At 39.7% G+C, this 19077-nt stretch overlaps 1 protein-coding gene across 8 annotated transcripts in view; it reads right to left on the bottom strand.

Annotated features, from left to right (window-relative positions):
* Positions 1 to 3757: 3757 nt before the first annotated feature.
* Positions 3758 to 19077, bottom strand: part of TGFBR1 (transforming growth factor beta receptor 1) — a 33566-nt gene continuing 18246 nt past the window's right edge. For all 8 annotated transcript variants that reach the window (XM_068974296.1, XM_068974289.1, XM_068974291.1 and 5 more), the window contains 3 exons: positions 9988 to 10112; positions 8867 to 8997; positions 3758 to 3883 (listed from right to left, as the gene is read on the bottom strand). In XM_068974296.1, coding sequence (XP_068830397.1) covers positions 3758 to 3883; positions 8867 to 8997; positions 9988 to 10112 — 382 coding nt within the window. The remainder of the gene's footprint in view (positions 3884 to 8866; positions 8998 to 9987; positions 10113 to 19077) is intronic.

Below are 19077 nucleotides of genomic sequence, written 5' to 3'. Positions count from 1 at the left end.
ATTTCGCAACATAATACTCATACTTTATAGAAATAAAACTGCAAACCCGGAGGATGCTCTGACAAATATTAAACATCATATATACAATGAGGTAAATGTACCTTGGTCTCTTGAGAGGTAATTTAAGTTTAAAGCAATTGACGTTTTGAAGCATCTCCTTGACATATAAAGAAATATCAAACACCCCATTCCATTGGCACAATGTGAAAAAGGGATATCAAAACACAGTTCGATACTCAATTCACAAATCTTGTTTAAAAATAAAAACATTCACTGAAGTTCTTTTTAAGCTTTTAAGAAACTGGTTGAATGTTGTTAACCACTTTTTTTTAAGTTTACAGTTACAAATAAGACTGCATAATAGGGTTAAAGGTTTAAATATACTGACAATCCTCAGAATGTCCTAGAAGTCCAGCATTTCCGGAGAGGGCCCATGGGAATCGCAGCATTCCAAAACAGACACAAGATGCTGCAGGACACATCATGAGCTATTTTTTAGAATCTCAAAAACATCTGAACTGGCATTTTTCTGCCAAGCTGTGACAGAACCATTATTTGGACTCTCACCATCTGGAGCCAGAACACTGCCATGGTCAAGAAATAGTTTACTAACAATCACTCTTTCATTGGAGGGGTAAAAATAAACTCTTGATATGACATGTCTAATGGGATCCTCATGTTGTTTTGAGTTTTAATTAGCACTTCGCCATCTTGTTTAACAAAATACTCTGTATGTGACAGTTCTTTAAGGTAGAGGGGGAACAAAGGTAACTCAGGCATGAGCAGCAGAATGGCCAAGTGACCACTGAAGTCCTTTAAGAATAGAAATTTGGAGTTCTTGCTGACCATGGCACTGTATCCTGACTCAAGGCACTTCCTGAGCACTATCATTACAGCATAACCACAGGCTCAGCTCTTTGGACCTTACCCTGTCCTACGGAAGATACAACTGGCCATTGCTTCTGGCACAGCTCCCACTGCCAGAGCTACCCCTTGCTGCCAGCCCACTCAGAGGCAGGACCAGCAGGAAGGCAGTTTGGGAGAGAGTGAGCTAAGGGTGTGAAGAAAAGACCAGGGATGTCTACACCCCAGTAAGCCGTATGCACCCCTCATCCCCGTTCCTCTGGGGGTACTGACAGACAATCTGCCTGAAGGTATACTTTAGCCAAGCTGAACCTTGGAAAGTGAGCATCTGAAGATAGTATAAACACAAAGGCTTGTGTTTTTATTATCCAGTCAAATTTTTCTGCAGGAACAGCCACAGCAATCATGATCCATAAATATTTTCACTTTCATTTCAATACTAGCCAATTGGGGTTTGTCAAACCATTGTTAGTTGGGGGGGAAAAAAAAAAAGGAATCAGCTAGCGTAACATGTAAACTCAATTTAGAACTAAATTCCAACTTTTAAAAAGTTCCCTGATTCATCAAAAGTAGATTTTATCCATTTAGGCTGAACAGTAAAATTGTCTTTTTTTTTTTTTTTTTACTTAATAAAGAATATCTTCAGCAAAAGTTGATTACCTTATATGAAACTGAGAAATCATGTATCACAACTTTAAATCAGACAAGAACTTTTGGTATGTTCTTAAAATTATATAAAAATAGTTTTAGTGATTACATGCATTGGTCCCCTGGATTTCATAAAGCAGATCTAGTAGGCTTGTAAATGGCCAAAAAAAAAAAAAGAAAAGTAAAAGTACCTGATCATAGAGCTAGAGATTATTAAACAGGAAACGTAACACAATTATAAAACAAACCTCTCAAACTCACTCATTTGCTTTGATGAAATCATGGTAACTACAGAAAAAACTCAAATTTGGACTCAAAATATTAACCTCTAAACAATATTTTCCCCATGTTGTTTTTAAACACGTGAAATTGACACTAAATTCCTATGAAGTATGTCATTCATTCTAAAATTACTTTGGCTTTAAGACCAAATAGTCTTTAAAATTTATTCTATTTATAAGAAATAAGACATTATCAGAATGCAGCTCAATGAGCATAAATGGCCACTATCTCTTACTGACCAAAATACTGTAAAGGTAATTATTCTGACCCTTTCATCAGGAAATTGATAGCTCTATAAGGACTTCTTGCCTCACAGCTATGATAGACTTTCCTCCCTCAGATTAAGATCACAGTGATAAAGAGGACTTTGAAAAACTGTAAAAATCTTGCAAAGACTTTTAGCACTGGAAGTAAAACCAGTTATTATAAGCTACTTTCACCTTAATGTGAGAAGGCCATGACAGATTTGCTTTAAACACTTAATTTCACCATAAACATCTGTAAATGGAGAATCTATCCTTGGAATATGCCTTAGCTATCACTTTCCCAGATATTGAGGGTGCACCAAATTCACTCCATAGCCATATAAATTAGGCAGTTGCAATATCTGCACAGAGAAGGAAAGACTGAATTAGAAGCTGCCTTCCTCAAAGTGTAGTGCGACCTCAAAACCACACTGACTCTAACCTTAGCTACGAAGACAAAGTCCACAGAACAGTGACTCCTACACAACGGTGTGACTCTCAAAACCTGTTACTATTCAAATTATCAACTACCTTTACCTTCCTAGAAAAAAGCCTATTTAACATTAACCATATTCTAATTTTAAACATAATTCATTTCTTAAAAAAATAACACTTTGATCAGATAAAGAAAAAAATGGCTTACAGAATGCCACACAACTTTTCACAAGCAGCTAGACAAATTTTCCCTTTTAGAAAAATTTGTCTGTATGCTACAGATTTTAAGTTATTAAAGTACTATAAGCATCAAGAGTGCCACTTGATTTTTTTAAAGTGTACTTAGACAATACAATTAAAATGCAAAAACTGGATGAGAATACTTAATTATGACCATGATTACCATTTACCAATTAATGCCATTTCATTTCTTTAGTGGTTTAAGCACATTTTGGTAGGAGAAAGGCATTTTCAAAATGGAATACCAAAGAACATACCAGAAAAACTCTTCCAGAAAACAAAACAGAGTAAGTCTGGGTTATCCAGGTAAATAAACTTTTGAATTAAAACATGACAGGTTTAACACACAGAGAGACTTTAAGCAATTCTACTCATTTCCATTAGAAAGACACGGAAGTGGCACTTACTGGTATAGTACAATCCCATTTTGAAGGCATGTAATGTTCTGAATATGTGAAAGAACAATAATATACAAAATACAATTGCATAAATTATGTTCCTCACTACTATATGAGGTCATTTTTAGACTCAAGAGTTTATAGGTGTTAGTTTTAAGATCCTGAAAATTATAGAACAGTACATTCAAAGTCTAAATCAAAGAAACTCTTTAGTGGTTCAGAATCCTCTGAGAATGTACTAACCAGGAGAAATCACTTTCTTTAAAAATAAGAAATGTTTCATATAACTCAGCCATCCAGCTCCTTTACCCTTAAAGATGATCTTCAGCACAGCAGTTACCTAAAGTTAAGACCAGCAATCATTTAAAAAAACAAGTTTTGTGTTAATAAAAAATAAAGGTAGACTACGCAACATTTTGTAACTGTCCTGGGAAAGAAGCGTTCATAGTGCACAGAAAGGACCCCACATGGCGGTTTCCTGGGTCTGAAGAAATCCTGGGATGTTTTAGTTCACCTTGTTACATCGTCGTAAAAGGAAGCAATATCCTTCTGTTCCCTCTCAGTGAGGTAGAACAACTGACCTCCCAAATTAAAACCCAGGAGCAGATCTGAAGAAGAAGTAGAGTTCAGGCAAAGCCACAGAATTTACATTTTGATGCCTTCCTGCTGACTGAGTTGTGACAATGTTTTCTTAATCCGCAAAGCTGTAAGCCTAGCTGCTCCATTGGCATACCAACATTCTCTCATAATTTTAGCCATTACTCTCAAGGCCTACAAGAAAAGGAAAGAAAGATCATTAATGCATGCACCACGTTTCAACGACCTGGATAATAATCTTTCAGTTCAGTTCAGTTGCTCAGTCGTGTCCGACTCTTTGCGACCCCATGAATCGCAGCACGCCAGGCCTCCCTGTCCATCACCATCTCCCGGAGTTCACTCAAACTCGCGTCCATCGAGTCGGTGATGCCATCCAGCCATCTCATCTACCTGTAAATTTTCTTTTCAAACGACATACGAGTATTTCTGTTTCAGCATTATTTGTAATAGCAAATGAGTAAAGATGACCTAAATTCCCATCAGCAGGATACTGGTGCCAGCAGCTGGAAAGCAGATGGAGAAAGGAGGATTTACTTGGCAGCCTGAGAAACCTGAATCCTCAAACAGAGCTGTGCAAAGCAAAGAGAACCTGACTCACATGAAATGGCCCCCAAAACTGAGGAATTAACTTATATCCTGTATCCTTGGGGTGAAGTTCAGGGTAAAAATAGAATCAGCCAAAGAAGCTGGAAACCCAGATACCTGCCCTGCCCCAACTTCACACAGCTGGGCGACCATCCCACCCCATCCGAACAGAAGACAAGAGGTTTCAATCTGAGAGAGCAGAACAGATTCCCGTCTTGGGGAAATAAGGGCAAAATTCCACACTGACAACACACTAAATGCTAAGACAGTAAACTTTGTCCCCAGAACATGGCCAGTGACTTTACATAGTCCTCCAGGTAAGAGACCAGAAGAGTCTTCAGCCCAAGAAGAAAAGCCTAAAGAGAGACATCAGTGGTTCCCCAAGGAAGCAATCCAGTTACTTCACCCTTAGACTGCAGTGGAAGATAAGCTCCATTCACGTGCACAAAGCTTCCTATCAGCTTTCAGTGCTGCTTTTATACAGAGCATGAGCTTGATCAAACATTTCAGGAAAGTAATATGAAATGCAGAAACTGACACAGAAAAAAACACCTTGGAAAAACCAAAAGGTGTATAGAAGACAATATCAACAATCCATCATTAATATCTTCAAAGAGATAAAAGAAAATACTGATACTGGACTTATCAATACTTTTTTGGGGTTTTGTTTGGTTTGGGGAAAGTTTTATAGAACCACAAGATAAACCTGAATAATAATAATAAGACCAAAAGATACCGGCAGATTCCTTTCCCAGAAAGTAGAGAAAAGAAAACAAAGAGATGGGTAATAGGAAGGAAAACACAAGAAAATCAGAATGCCTGTTCAGGATGTCTACATTCATAACCAAAGTTGAAGAAAAAGAACGGAAAATGGAAGGGAATACTTGAGGAAAATTTCCTAGAAATGAACATTTGTTTTCAGGTAAAAATGACCAAGGGTTCAGGACATGCATAAAATCATCCAGCAAACTGAGTGCCATAATCCAGATACCATCCTACATGTATCTGGTAGGATACAGTAACAGACACAGCAGCGAACTAACAGACGACATCTCTGCTCTCATAAAGCTTACGTTATAGAGGGCTAGAGCATATCATAAATAAGCAGAATGCATGGACTGTCCGTGCTAAGTGCTGAGGAGAAACATCATTTAGGGAAGGAGATAAAATATGCCAGGGGGGAAAAAGTGCTATTTTAAATAGATTGACAGGTAACGTCTCACTGACAAGGTAACATCTGAGCAAAGAGCTGGAAGAGGGGGATAAATGAGCAAACCAAGAAACGTGAAGACATGGGATTCAGAAAGGCAGTCACCACAGAAGAGGCAAGAGAGATCACAGGTGAAAGGTGAGGGATATCCCAAGATGAAAGCTGGCCTAGAGCCAGCTTTTCAGACTGGAAAAGGTCAGAGGGCTCTGAAAAACACTTCCGTAGGCATCCTATCAGTTTCAAATTCTCAATGTTTCAGCTACTGAGGGGAGATTTGTAAAACCCAAGAAAAGTGAAAGATTAAGTTAGTGATACAAAACTAGCCAAATCGAGAGAAAATCTAAAATGACAGTGATGGCATTAATTCAACATGCTGCGACAATAATTGCAACTTGCATGTATGTTTTTAACGTTAACTACTAACTTCATGCTTAATTAGCCATGTTTAATATTAATTTGCTCTAATTTGCTTATTGAATGAGTGCATGAATAATTCCAGTTTGTAGTGTCAAGATGAAATTTTTCAAAGACAAAATCTAGGCCAATTTCATTTGTTAAACATGCAGGTTCTGTGAGCACACAATATATTTTGTCTGGGCCTGCATACTTGATTTCATTGGAGGCAGCCAAGGAACTCTCTTGATCTCACAGGTATCTAATGAAGTCTGCTGCTGCTAAGTCGCTTCAGTCGTGTCCTACTCTTAAGATGTAAAATAAACTACTTAAGTGAACAGCTTATTATTCTTCCTAAACTACAAAACATCAACTCCAAAGGGAAATGCTTTGTTTTACCAATATTATAATAGTATCATAATGATGGTTGTTGTTAACTCAGTTGTGTCTGACTCTTTCTGACTCCATGGAATGCAGCACGCCAAGCTTCCCTGTCCTTCACTATCTCCCAGAGTTTGCTCAAATTCATGTCCATTGAGTCAGTGATGCCATCCAACCATCGCATCCTCTGTCACCTGCTTCTCCTCCTGCCCTCAATCTTTCCCAGCACCAGGGTCTTTTCCAATGAGTCAGCTCTTCACATCAGGTGGCCAAAGTATTGGAGCTTCAGCACCAGCCCTTCCAATGAAAATTCAGGGTTGATTTCCTTTAGGGTTGACTTGGTTTGATCTCCTTGTTGTCCAAGGGACTCTTCAGCACCACAGTTTGGAACCATAAATTCTTAGGCACTCAGGCTTCTATGGTCCAACTCTCGCATCCATACATGACTACTGGAAAAACCATAGTTTTGACTATACAGACCTGTGTTGGCAAAGTGATACCTCTGTTTTAAATATGTTGTCTAGGTTTGTTATAGCTTTTCTTCCAAGGAGCAAGCATCTTTTTTAATTTCATGACTGCAGTCACCATTCAGTGATTTTTGAGCCCAAGAAAATAGTCTTTCACTGTTCCATTTTTTCCCCACCTATCTGCCATGAAGTGATGATACTGGATGCATGATCTTAGTTTTCTGTATGTTGAGTTTTAAGCCAGCCTCTTCACTCTCCTCTTTCACCTTCAACAAGAGGCTCTTTAGTTCCTCTTCACTTTCTGTCATTAGGGTGGTATCATCTGCCTATCTGAGGTTATTGGTATTTCTCCCAGCAGTCTTGATTCCAGCTTGAGGTTCATCCAGCCCAGCGTTTCGCATGATGTGCTCTACATATAAGCTAAATAAGCAGGGTGACAGTATACAGCCTTGACGTACTCCTTTCCTAATTTTAAACCAGTTCGCTGTTTCCATGTCTGGTTCTAAGTGTTGTTTCTTGACTGCATAGAGGTTTCTCAGGAGGCAGGTAAGGTAGTCTGGTATTCCTATCTCTTTCAGAATTTTCCAGTTTGTTGTGATTCACATAGTCAAAGGCTTTACTGTAGTCAATGAAGCAGAAGTTTTTTTTGGAATTCCCTTGCTTTTTCTATGATCCAACAGATGTCGGCAGTTTGATCTCTGGTTCCTCTGCCTTTTCTATATCCAACTTGTGCATCTGGAAGTTCTCGTTTCACATACTGTTGAAGCCTAGCTTGAAGGATTTTGAGCATTACCTTACTAGTATGTGAAAAGAGTGCAATTGTGTGGTAGTTTGAACATTCTTTGGCATTGCCCTTCTTTGGGACTGGAATGAAAACTGACCTTTTCCAGTCCTGTGGCCACTGCTCAAAAAGTTTTCTAAATTTGCTGGCACACTGAGTGCAGCACTTTAACAACATCCATCATCTTTTAGGATTTCCATCACCTCCACTAGCTTTGTTTGTACTAATGCTTCCTAAGGTCCACGTGACTTCACACATCAGGATGTCTAGCTTCAGGTGAGTGGTCACACCATCCTGGTTATCTGGGTCATTAAAACCTTTTCTGTACAGTTTTTCTATGTATTCTTAATACCTTCTACTTCCGTTAGTAAAAGCAATTAAGGATAAATAATATTTTTCTTATAAATTCTTTAAAAGTATAACTACAAAAGTATTTCTAAAACTTTTTGTAAAGAGCTGGGGTTGAAAAGCTCAGATACTGCTGAAAAGCAGTTTCCACAAATTCCTGATGAATAGTCATATGAGCAGTGAAATGAATAAAATATAAAATCATCTGAACCATCTTCACAATCATCCAAATCCCTTATTTTACAAAAAGGCATATTAAGGTCCCAAGAACTGAAGTGCTTTGCCAGAAGTCAGATTCTGAAACATATGGTAGCCAGGATCTAAAATACAGGCCTCCTGATTCCAGCCAGCACACAGCCCACTGTTCAGGGCTGCCCTGGTTGAAAGGTGGCTTTAAAATATACACACATATATATATATATGTATATATATATATTTAGTTTTTGGCTGTGCTGGGCCTTCATTGCTGCGCCGGCTTTTCTCTAGTTGTGGCACTTGGACTTCCCATTGTGGTGGCTTCTCTTGTTGCAGAGCCACAGGCTCTGAGGGCATGCGGGCTCCAGTAAGTTTCAGCCCCCAGGCTCTAGAGCTCAGTAAGTGGTGGTGCATGGGTTTAGCTGCTCTGTGGCCTGTGGGGGTCTTCCCAGATGAGGGATTGAACCCGTGTTAACTGCAGTGACAGGCGGATTCTTTACCATGGAGCCACCAGGGAAAGCCAGGAAGCTTTAGTTTAAAATGCAGGAGCCTTGTTTCACTGGCAGATCTAAACACTGCTCTAATAAACGGATGGCCACTGAAAATGTTCCATTGCCTTTGCAATGTGCTTGAAATTGAACATAAAAACCAAATTACTCTGTTTTTACTCATTGATTTAATTAGCTATGAAAAAAGAATGGGAATTCTTCTGTTTTCCTTAAATAAAAGTAGCAAATTTCTACATACTAACCAGAAGCAGTTTAGAAAACTGTATAATATCCAAAATAAATACTCACTTCACAGCTCTGCCATCTGTTTGGAATATTTGGCCTTAACTTCTGTTCACAAACAACTTTTCTCATTTCTTCAACCGATGGATCGGAAGGTACAAGATCATAATAAGGCAGCTGGTAATCTTCATGAATTCCTACGTTGGTAAAGAATGTTAAAAAACCTATTTTGAAAGGTTAACTCAGATAATGTCAGAACAATCTTTGACCAGACAGAAAAGGAAAAGCTGGAAATCCTGTTACAGTGTCCCATTACTAAAACAGGTAAGTGGAACAGCCTGCTCTCTTATGCATGTCTGCATCAACAACCCACCTCGAGTCAGTACTAAGCCCACACTTTGAAACTAAATTCTGCAATACAATCAGCAAAGGCTGTTTTAATAATGGTTAACTGTGAGTTGTGATGACCAGATAGACATTTTCTCCTAGAGCCCTAATGTGCGGGAAGTGAAAGCCTTTATTCTGCAAGTGCACAGCCTCAGCGGTAAGGGGCTGTACACTCTCACTAAGGTGTGGCTCCTACATGGCAAGCCTGAGGCGCAAGTCCCTTCCTCTACCTGTGTCTGTTAGTAACCTGTCCTATTTGCTACTCCACCCCTCACTGCCTCAAAAAAAAACTAGTGCCTAGACCTGAGGCACTAGTCTCAGGTGAGCCTGGGTTCTCAAGGATAAGACTGTTTCTCAAGTAAACATTGAAAGTTCTCAATCTAGCACAAACGTACTTTAAAAAGTAATGCAATGACAGTGTATTTGCATATGTAATTTCCACTATCACGATGGAGAAAATCACTACAATCTCAGAGTAAAAAAAATCAGTTTGACTCCGGTACATGCTATAAATAGCTTCCTGGGTGGCCTCAGAAGCAGTCATTCATTCTAAATATCTATACTGCAAGATAACAAGGGGGTGGTTTCTATTGCTTCCCAAAATTCAAGTGGAACTAGAAACAGACCACACTGGAATAAAGCTGTGTATTAGGATAAAGCCCTGCACAAGAATAAAGCATGCTGTGTCATCTCTGGCACTCTCATTCATCACTGGGTAAACAATTTCATTCAATAAAAAAGACAATTCTTAGACAGCTTTTGCTTGTGACTATATATTGGGGGAAGGGAGAGAAATTTACCGCCGATGGAACATCGTCGCGCTACTTCCCAGAATACTAGTCCCATTGCATAGATGTCAGCACGTTTGAAGGATTCAAAGTGTTTCATATTTATGGAATCATCTAGAACTTCAGGGGCCATGTACCTAAAAAAGAAGTCAGCACTTCATTTTATGCAACAGTAACATTACTTTTTAAACTGTTTCATCTTTTACTCCTGGGCGGGGAGGTCAGGGGGGTGGGAAGCAATATTAACTTTGACCTTTCCTCCTTTCACTATGGTTTTGCTGCTTTTTAAATTAAAAAAAAATTTATTCAAGTTGTCAGTCAGTTCAGTCGTTCAGTCACGTCCAACTCTTTGCGACCCCATGAATCGCAGCACGCCAGGCCTCTCTGTCCGTCACCAACTCCCAGAGTTCACTCAGACTCATATCCATCGAGTCAGTGATGCCATCCAGCCATCTCATCCTCTGTTGTCCCCTTCTCCTCCTGCCCTCAATCCCTCCCAGCATGAGTCTTTTCCAATGAGTCAACTCTTCGCATGAGGTGGACAAAGTACTGGAGTTTCAGCTTCAGCATCATTCCCTCCAAAGAAATCCCAGGGCTGATCTCCCTTCAGAATGGACTGGTTGGATCTCCATGCAGTCCAAGGAACTCTCAAGAGTCTTCTCCAACAGCACAGTTCAAAAGCATCAATTCTTCAGCGCTCAACCTTCTTCACAGTCCAACTCTCACATCCATACATGACCATGAAAAACCATAGCCTTGACTAGAAGGACCTTAGTCGGCAAAGTAATATCTCTGCTTTTGAATATGCTATCTAGGTTGGTCATAACTTTTCTTCCAAGGAGTAAGCGTCTAAAAATTTCATGTAATTGAAGTACAGTTGACTTATAATATCGTTAATTTCTGCTGTTCAGCAAAGTCAGTTATATGTATATATACATTAGTTTTAAAATATTATTTTCCATTATTATTTATATAGATACTGAATATAGTTCTGTTCTGTACAGTAGGATGTTGTTGTTTATCCATTCTATATGTAATAGGTTACATCTGCTAACTCCAGCTTCCCACCCCATCCCTCTCCCAACACCCTCCCCTCTACCAACCACAAGTCTGTTATCCCTCAATCTGTTTTGCAGATAGGATCATTTGTGTCATATTTTAGATTTCACACATTAAGTAATACCATGCTATCTGTCTCTTTCTGACTGACCTCACTTATGATAATCTCTAGTTGCATCCATGTTGCAGCAAATGGCAGTTTCATCTTTTTATGGCTGAGATGTATTCCATTGGATATATGCAACACATTGTATCAGCTCATCTGTCGATGGACATTTAGGTTGTTTCCATGTCTTGGTTATTGTGAAATAATGCTGCTGTGAACATAGGGGGTACATGTATCTTTTTGGATTAGAGTTTTTTCTGGATATATAGCCAGAAGTGGGACTGCTGGACCATACGGTAATTCTATTCTTCTCTTTTTCCATTGTTTTCTATAGTGGTTGTACCAACTTACATTCACACCAACAGTGTAAGAGTTCCCTTTTCTCCATATCCTCTCTTGCATTTGTTATTTGTACAGTTTTTAATGATGGCCATTCTAACCAGCCACTCACTGCAGTACCTCACTGCAGTTTTTATTTGCATTTCTCTAATAATTAGTGATATTGAGCATCTTTTCATGTGCATATTGGCCATTTGTATTTCTTCTTTGGAGAAATGCCATTTTAGGTCTCTTGTCCTTTTTTGATTAAGCTGTCTTTTTGTTGTTGTTCTATGAGCTGTTTACGTATTTTGGAAATTAAGCCCTTATCAGTTGCATCATTTGCAATTATTTTTTCCGATTCTATAGGTTGTCTTTTCCTTTTTTGAATGGTTTCCTTTGCTGTGCTGAAAGCTTGTAAGTTTGATTAGGTCCCATTTGTTTCTTTACTTCTACTGCCTTGGGAGACTGACTTAATAAAACACTGGTATGATTTATGTCAGAACGTTTTGCCTATGCTCTCTTCAAGGAGTTTTTGATGTCATGTCTTATGTTTAAGTCAGTTGTTATGTCTTTTTCGTTTATTTGGGTTCTCTCATTTCTTCTTGGTGAGCCTGGCCAAAGATTTGCCATTTTTTTTACCCTTTCAAAGAACCAGGTCTCAGTTGTAATTTTTTTTCCCCCCAAAAAAATCTCTATTTTATTTATTTCCTCTCTGATCTTTATTTTTTCCTTCCTTCTGCTGACTTTAGGTTTTGTTTATTCTATAATTAAGTGGTGAAGTGAAGTCGTTCAGTCGTGTTCGACTCTTTGTGACCCCATGGAGTATAGCCTACCAGGCTCCTCCATCCATGGGATTCTCCAGGCAAGAGTGCTGGAGTGGGTTGCCATTTCCTTCTCCAGGGGATCTTCCCGACCCAGGGATCGAACCCGGGTCTCCTGCATTGCAGGCAGATGCTTTACCGTCTGAGCCACCAGGGAAGCCATAAGGATAAAGAAGTGGTAGGCTAGGTTGTTTATTTGATGTGTTTCATGTTTTCTGAGCAAGGTCTGTATCGCTGTGCACTTCCCTCTAGGAACTGCTTTTGCTGCATCCCATAGGTTCCTTTTTTGAAAATACCTGTGCCAGCTCTCAGCTGCTGCACACAGGGTCTAGCCCACAGATTGAACCTGGGCTTCCTGCATTGGGTGCTTGGAGTCAGCCACTGAATCACCACGGAAGTCCCATTCCATAGGTTTTTTATGGTTGTTTTCACTATCATTTGTCTCAAGGTATTTTTAAATTTCCTCTTTGGGGCTTCCATGGTGGTCCAGTGGTTGAGAATCTACCTTGCAATGCAAGCGACACTGGTTGGATCCCTGGTCTGGGAAGAGCCCATGTGCCTGGGAACAACCAAGCCCATGCACCGTAAGGAGAGAAGTCACCACATTGAGTAGCCCGTGCATAACAACAAAGTCAAAAATAAATATTTAAAAAAAAAATTTCCTCTTTGATTTCATCATTGACCCATTGGTTTTTTTAGTATTGGTAGTCTGTTGTTGAGTCTCTGTGTAACTTATTTTCTCCCCTCATTTCTTTTTCTGTGGTTGATTTCTAGTTTAATGCTATTATGGTCAGGAAAAATGTGTGAGATAACTTCTACACTCTTAAATTTGTTGAGGCTTGTTTTATGCCTGAGACGGTAATCAATCCTAGAGAATGTTCCAGGTGCAGTTGAAAAGAATGTGTTTTTTTAATGCCCAGAAAATATCAATTTACCGTAATACTGTGTTGTTTAGGATCTCTTGCTTTACTGGTTTTCTGTCTAGAAGATTTATCCATTGACGTGTGTGTTCAAATCTCCTACTCTTACTTCGCCATCGATTTCTCCCTTTGTTTGTTGGTATTTGTTTTATGTATTTAGATACTCCTACATTAGGTGTATATATGCTCATGAGTATAAGATCCTCTTCCTAAATTGATCCTTTTTTCAATATAGTGTCCTTATCTTTTTTTATGGTATTTGTTTGAAAGTCTGTGTTGTCTCACATGAGTGATTCCACACTTTCTTCTCATTTCAGTTTACATGAAATATTTTTCCGTCCCATCACTTTTGATCTATGTGTGTCCTCTGCCCTAAAGTGGGTCTTATAGGCAGCATGTTGTAGGCTCTGGATTAAAACAATACATCTGCCACCCTGTCTTTATTTTATTGAAGTATTATTGATACACAATGTTAGTTTCTATTGTACAGCAAAGTAATTCAGTTATACATTCTTTTCCATTAAGGTTTACCACAGAATATTGAGAGATCTACTCTCTTTGAGAGTTTATCTTTATTCTCATTTTTTATTTTCTATTTGGGGATAGCTGATTTATGTGTTAGTTTCAGGTGTACAGCAAAGTGATTCATTTACACACACACATGTATCTATTGTTTTCTCACATAGGTTATCACAAAGTACTGAGTTGAGTTAGTTCCCATACTATATGGTAGGTTCTTGTTGAGTATCTATTTTATATATAGTATTGTATGTATGTGCTGTGTCTGACTCTGTGACGCCATGGACTGTAGCCCACCAGGCTCCTCTGTCCATGGGGATTCTCCTCCAGAGAAGAATACTGGAGTGGGTTGCCATGCTCTCCACCAGGGGATCTTCCCACCCCAGGGATCAAACCCAGGTCTCCTGCACTGCAGCTCAGATTCCCGTCTGAGCCACCAGGGAAGCCCAAGAATGCTGGAGTAGGTAGCCTGTCTTTCTCCGGGGGATCTTCCTGATCCAGGAACTGAACCAGGGTCTCCTGCATTGTAGGCAGCTTCTTTACCAGCTGAGCCACCAGGGAAGCCCATTGTGTGTATGTTAATCGCAAACCCATACTTTATCCCTCCTTTCCACCTTTCCCCTTTAGTAACCGTAAGGCTGTGAACCTGTTTCATAAATAAATACGTTCATTTGTGTCATTTTTTTAGATTGCACATGTAAGTGACATGTTATTTGTCTTTCTCTGTTTTACTTTTACTTAGTATGATAATCTCTAGGTCCACCAGTCTTGCCACAAATGGCATTTTCTTTTTTAATGGGTGAGTAACATTGTGTGTGTGTGTGTGTGTATACATACACCATATCTTCCTTATCCATTCATCTGGACTGGATTGTCTATTGTAAACAGTGTTGCAGTGAACACTGGGGTGCCTGTTTTCCCAGATATATGCCTAAGAGTCGGATTGCTAGATCATATGATGGTTTCATTTTTAGTTTTTTAAAGAACCTCCACCCTGTTCTTCATAGTGGCTGTACAGTTTTCACTTCCGCTAACAGTGTAGGAGAGTTCCTTTTCTCCACACCCTCTCTGGCGTTTGTCTGTAGATTTTTTGATGATGATGGCCACCTGACAGGTCTGAGGCGATACATCTTTGTAGTTCTGGTCTGGGCTTTTCTGTTAGTGATGTTGAGCGCCTTTCCATGTGCTTTTTTGGCCATCTGTATGTCTTTGAGGAAATGTCTTAGATCTTCTGCCCATTTTTTGATTGGGTTGTTTTCTTTAAATATTGAGCCACATGAGCTGTTTGTAAATTTGGGAGACTAATCCCTTGTTGGTCACTTCATTTGCAAATATTTCCTGTCATTCGATGGCTGTCTTTTTGGTTTTGTTTATGGTTTCCTTTGCTGTGCAAATGTTTGCCCCTCTGTCTTTTGACTGAGTATTTAGTCCACTGACATTTAAAGTAACTATTGATATATACATATTTCCATTTTAACTTTGTTTTCCCATTGACTTTATATTTCTTCTTTGTCCCTTTCTATTTCTTTGTTTTCCTTTGATGATTTTCTTTTGTGTCATACTTATTTTCTTCTTGGTTTCTGTGAATCTATTGTTATGTTTTTCATTGGTGGTTTTTCTATTTTTCAAATCATCCCATCCTATATCTACTTGCCTTAGATAGGTAGGCATACAGGCTCAAACATATCTAGGAAATGAAAGAAAAAAAAACTCTACATCTTACTTTCCTCCCCCATATTTTATGATTTAGATGTCCACTTTTATATCTTCATGTTCATTCTTTTGCTGTTCATTGTGGTTATCCCTTTCACAAAAGGAAAAATTTTTTTAATCTCAGGCTTATTTCAGTAATTTGCTTTCCAATTGTGATTTTTTTCCTCCCCCTTTTTTTCCCCTATAGAATATTACTCCTTTTCTATTTAGAGAAGACTTTTCAGTATTTCCTTTAGGACAGGTTTAGTATTACTGTATACTTTGAGTTTTTTCCTTTTCTGAGAAATTCATCTCTTTCTAAACAATCACCTTGCTGGGTAGAGGATCCTAGGTTGCAGATTTTTCCCTTTTAGGACTTTGAATATATCTTGCCACTTCCTTCAAGCCTGCAACATTTCTGTAGTAGAAACAACTGATGGCAGAATCCATTATAATTAACCTTTTGTCTTGCTTCCTTTAGAATTTTTCTCTTTAATTTCTGCTACGTATAATGTGTCTTGGTGTAGGCCTGTTTGAGTTTACCTTGTTTGGGACCCTCAGTGCTTCCTGTACTGAATATGTGTTTCGTTCTTTAGGTGTGGGAAACTTTCATAATTTCTTCAGATTCATTTTCAACCTCTTTTTCTCTTTCTTCTCCTTCTGGAATTCCTATTACACATAGATTGGCATACTTTATCTTACCCCACAGGTCCCTTTTTTTCATTTGGCTTTCTGTCTGCTGCCCTAATCGGGCAGTTTTCATATTCAATCTTCCAGGTCAGATATTCATTCTTCTTATTTATTCTGCTATTCATTGCCTTTACTTCAGTTTTTGTCCTGGCAAGTGAGTTTTCTAATTTTTCTTGGTTCCTGTTTATAGTTTCTAATTCCTTTTTTATAGTACTCTGTGTTTCTGTTGATAGCCTTTTTTAATTCCTTCAGTATTTTCAGTCGTCTTTTTGAAATCAGTACCTACTAGACTGAATAGGTCTGTTTCATTGCTCTTTCAAAGGAATTCTCTTGGTCTTTCAACTGGGAGTGGTTCCTCCTCTTCTTCATTTTACTTATATTTCTCTTCTGTGAGTTTCAGTTAAGTTGCTCATCGTGTCTGACTCTTTGCAACCCCATGGACTGCAGCATGCCAGGCTTCCCTGTCCATCACCAACTCCTTGAGCTTAATCAAACTCATGTCCATTGAGTCGGTGATGCCATCCAACCATCTCATCTTCTGTTGCCCCCTCTCCTCCCACCTTCAACCTTTCCCAGCATCAAGGTCTTTTCTAGTGAGTCAGTTCTTCCCATCAGGTGGCCCAAGTATTAGAGTTTCAGCATCAACATCAGTCCTTCCAATGAATATTCAGGACTGATTTCCTTTAGGATGGACAGGTTGGACCTCCTTGCAGTCCAAGAGACTCTCAAGAGTCTTCTCCAACACCACAGTTCAAAAGCATCAATTCTTCAGCACTCGGCTTTCTTTATAGTCCAACACTCACATCCATATGTGATTACTGGAAAAACCATAGCCTTGACTAGATGGACCTTTGTTGACAACGTGATGTCTCTGCTTTTTAATATGCTGTCTAGGTTGGTCATAGCTTTCCTTCCAGGGAGCAAACATCTTCTAATTTCATGGCTGCAGTCACCATCTGCAGTGATTTTGGAGCCCAAGAAAAAGTCTCTCACTGTTTCCCCATCTATTTGCCATGAAGTGATGGGGCCAGATGCCATGATCTTCGTTTTCTGAATGTTGAGTTTTAGCCAGCTCTTTCACTGTCCTCTTGCACTTTCATCAAGAGGCTCCTATAGTTCTTCTTCACTTTCTGCCATAAGGGTGGTGTCATCTGCATATCTGAGGTTATTGATCTTTCTCCCAGCAATCTTGATTCCAGCTTGTGCTTCATCCAGCCTGGCATTTCGCATGATGTACTCTGCATAAAAGCAGGGTGACAATATACAGCCTTGTCGTACTCCTTTCCTGATTTGGAACCAGTCTGTTGTTCCATGTCCAGTTCTAACTGTTGTTTCTTGACTTGCATACAGATTTCTCAAGAGGCAGGTCAGGTGGTCTGGTATTACCATCTCTTGAAGATTTTCCACAGTTTGTTATGATCCACAGAGCCAAAGGCTTTGGCGTAGTCAATAAAGCAGAAGTAGATGTTTTTTTGGAACTCTCTTGCTTTTTCAATGATCCAACAGATGTTGGCAATTTGATCTCTGGTTCCTCTGCCTTTTCTAAATCCAGCTTCAACATCTGGAAGTTCATGGTTCACATACTGTTGGGGCCTAGTGTGGAGAATTTTGAGCATTATTTTGCTAGCATGTGAGATGAGTGCAATTGTGCAGTAGTTTGAACATTCTTTGGCATTGCCTTTCTTTGGGATTGGAATGAAAACTGGCCTTTTCCAGTCCTGTGGCCACTGCTGAGTTTTCCAAATTTGCTGGCATATTGAGTGCAGCACTTTCACAGCATCATCTTGTGAATTTAGGAGAAACAATTATCTACGATGGTCTCTGAGGACTATTTATAGGTGGGAGCCCCCCTGTGTACCTTGTGTGGGTTTAGCATTTTTGGTGCGAGGGCTGTTTTAGTATGGATGCCTGTCGCCTCTCCTCTCGGCACGTTCTGGTCATTACCCCTTTGATAAAGGGTATGCAGATACCTGGTCCTCATGTTCTTGGCAGTGGTAGCAGCTCATGATTGTTCCTGGAGGTGGTGTCCTGCCACCTGAAAGCTAATGCAGGGGAAAACGCCCCTCACACACGGCCCACATGATGGCGCCTGGCCTCTAAGGCAGCCCAGGCTTTCTCTGTGTACACCCTCAGATGCAGTCACATCAGACTCTAACCCCTTCTGACTGTTTCTATACATCCCACCCCTGTCTCCCCCAGGTCTGATTTCTGAAGCCTGAGCCTCCACGCATAACTGAGATCATATTAGACTCAAGAAAAGTATCTCCACTGGTTTACTCCAAACCCCATGAAAAGCTGAAATTGCAATTTTATGCTATTTGCCTTATGATCTTTGTTTCTAATGACCCACATTCTAGGCGTCCTACTATACACCACCTACTTTGCTGTGTACTATGCAGGGACTATGTATTTCAGTCTAGAAGTCTTCTCACTAAAACAGGATAAAAGGAAAGGCAAGAACATACTCCAGGGAACAAAATAATAGATAAAAATGAATGCCAGTCCTTAATGATACCATATTGCACAGTTCTGAGGTTTCAAAAATCCTACTAAGGTTACAGATTAGGACTCACAAAGACCTGCAGCAGCCACTGCCTGGAACCCTGAGTCAAGAGATTTGAGAGTCCCCACTGAAACCATAAACACAGCTGAGACTGAATAAAGCTCAGCTCTATTCAAGTCCAGTGTAGCAGTTTGAAGGTATGTGGTGGCAAAATGCTGTTATACACAAAGCAAAGCCTTTTGGGTCAGAAAGGCCCAGGTTCAAGTCTCAGCTCTTCAGCTTACCATCCATGAGGCTGGCTGGCCACATGAACCTTCACAGGGTGGTTTCCTCATCTGTGAATTGAGGGTAGTGATACTTACCTACTTAGGTTCTTTGAGTACTCGTGTGTGTGTTAGTCACACAGTTGTGTCCGACTCTTTGTGACCCCATGGACTTGTAGCCCACCAGGCTCCTCTGTCCGTGGGATTT

The sequence above is a fragment of the Capricornis sumatraensis genome, chromosome 6 (genome assembly GCF_032405125.1).
Source record: "Capricornis sumatraensis isolate serow.1 chromosome 6, serow.2, whole genome shotgun sequence".
Classification (NCBI taxonomy): domain Eukaryota; kingdom Metazoa; phylum Chordata; class Mammalia; order Artiodactyla; family Bovidae; genus Capricornis; species Capricornis sumatraensis.
The sequence above is the reverse complement of the archived record's forward strand: the minus strand, read 5'-3'. Positions and strand labels throughout refer to the sequence as shown.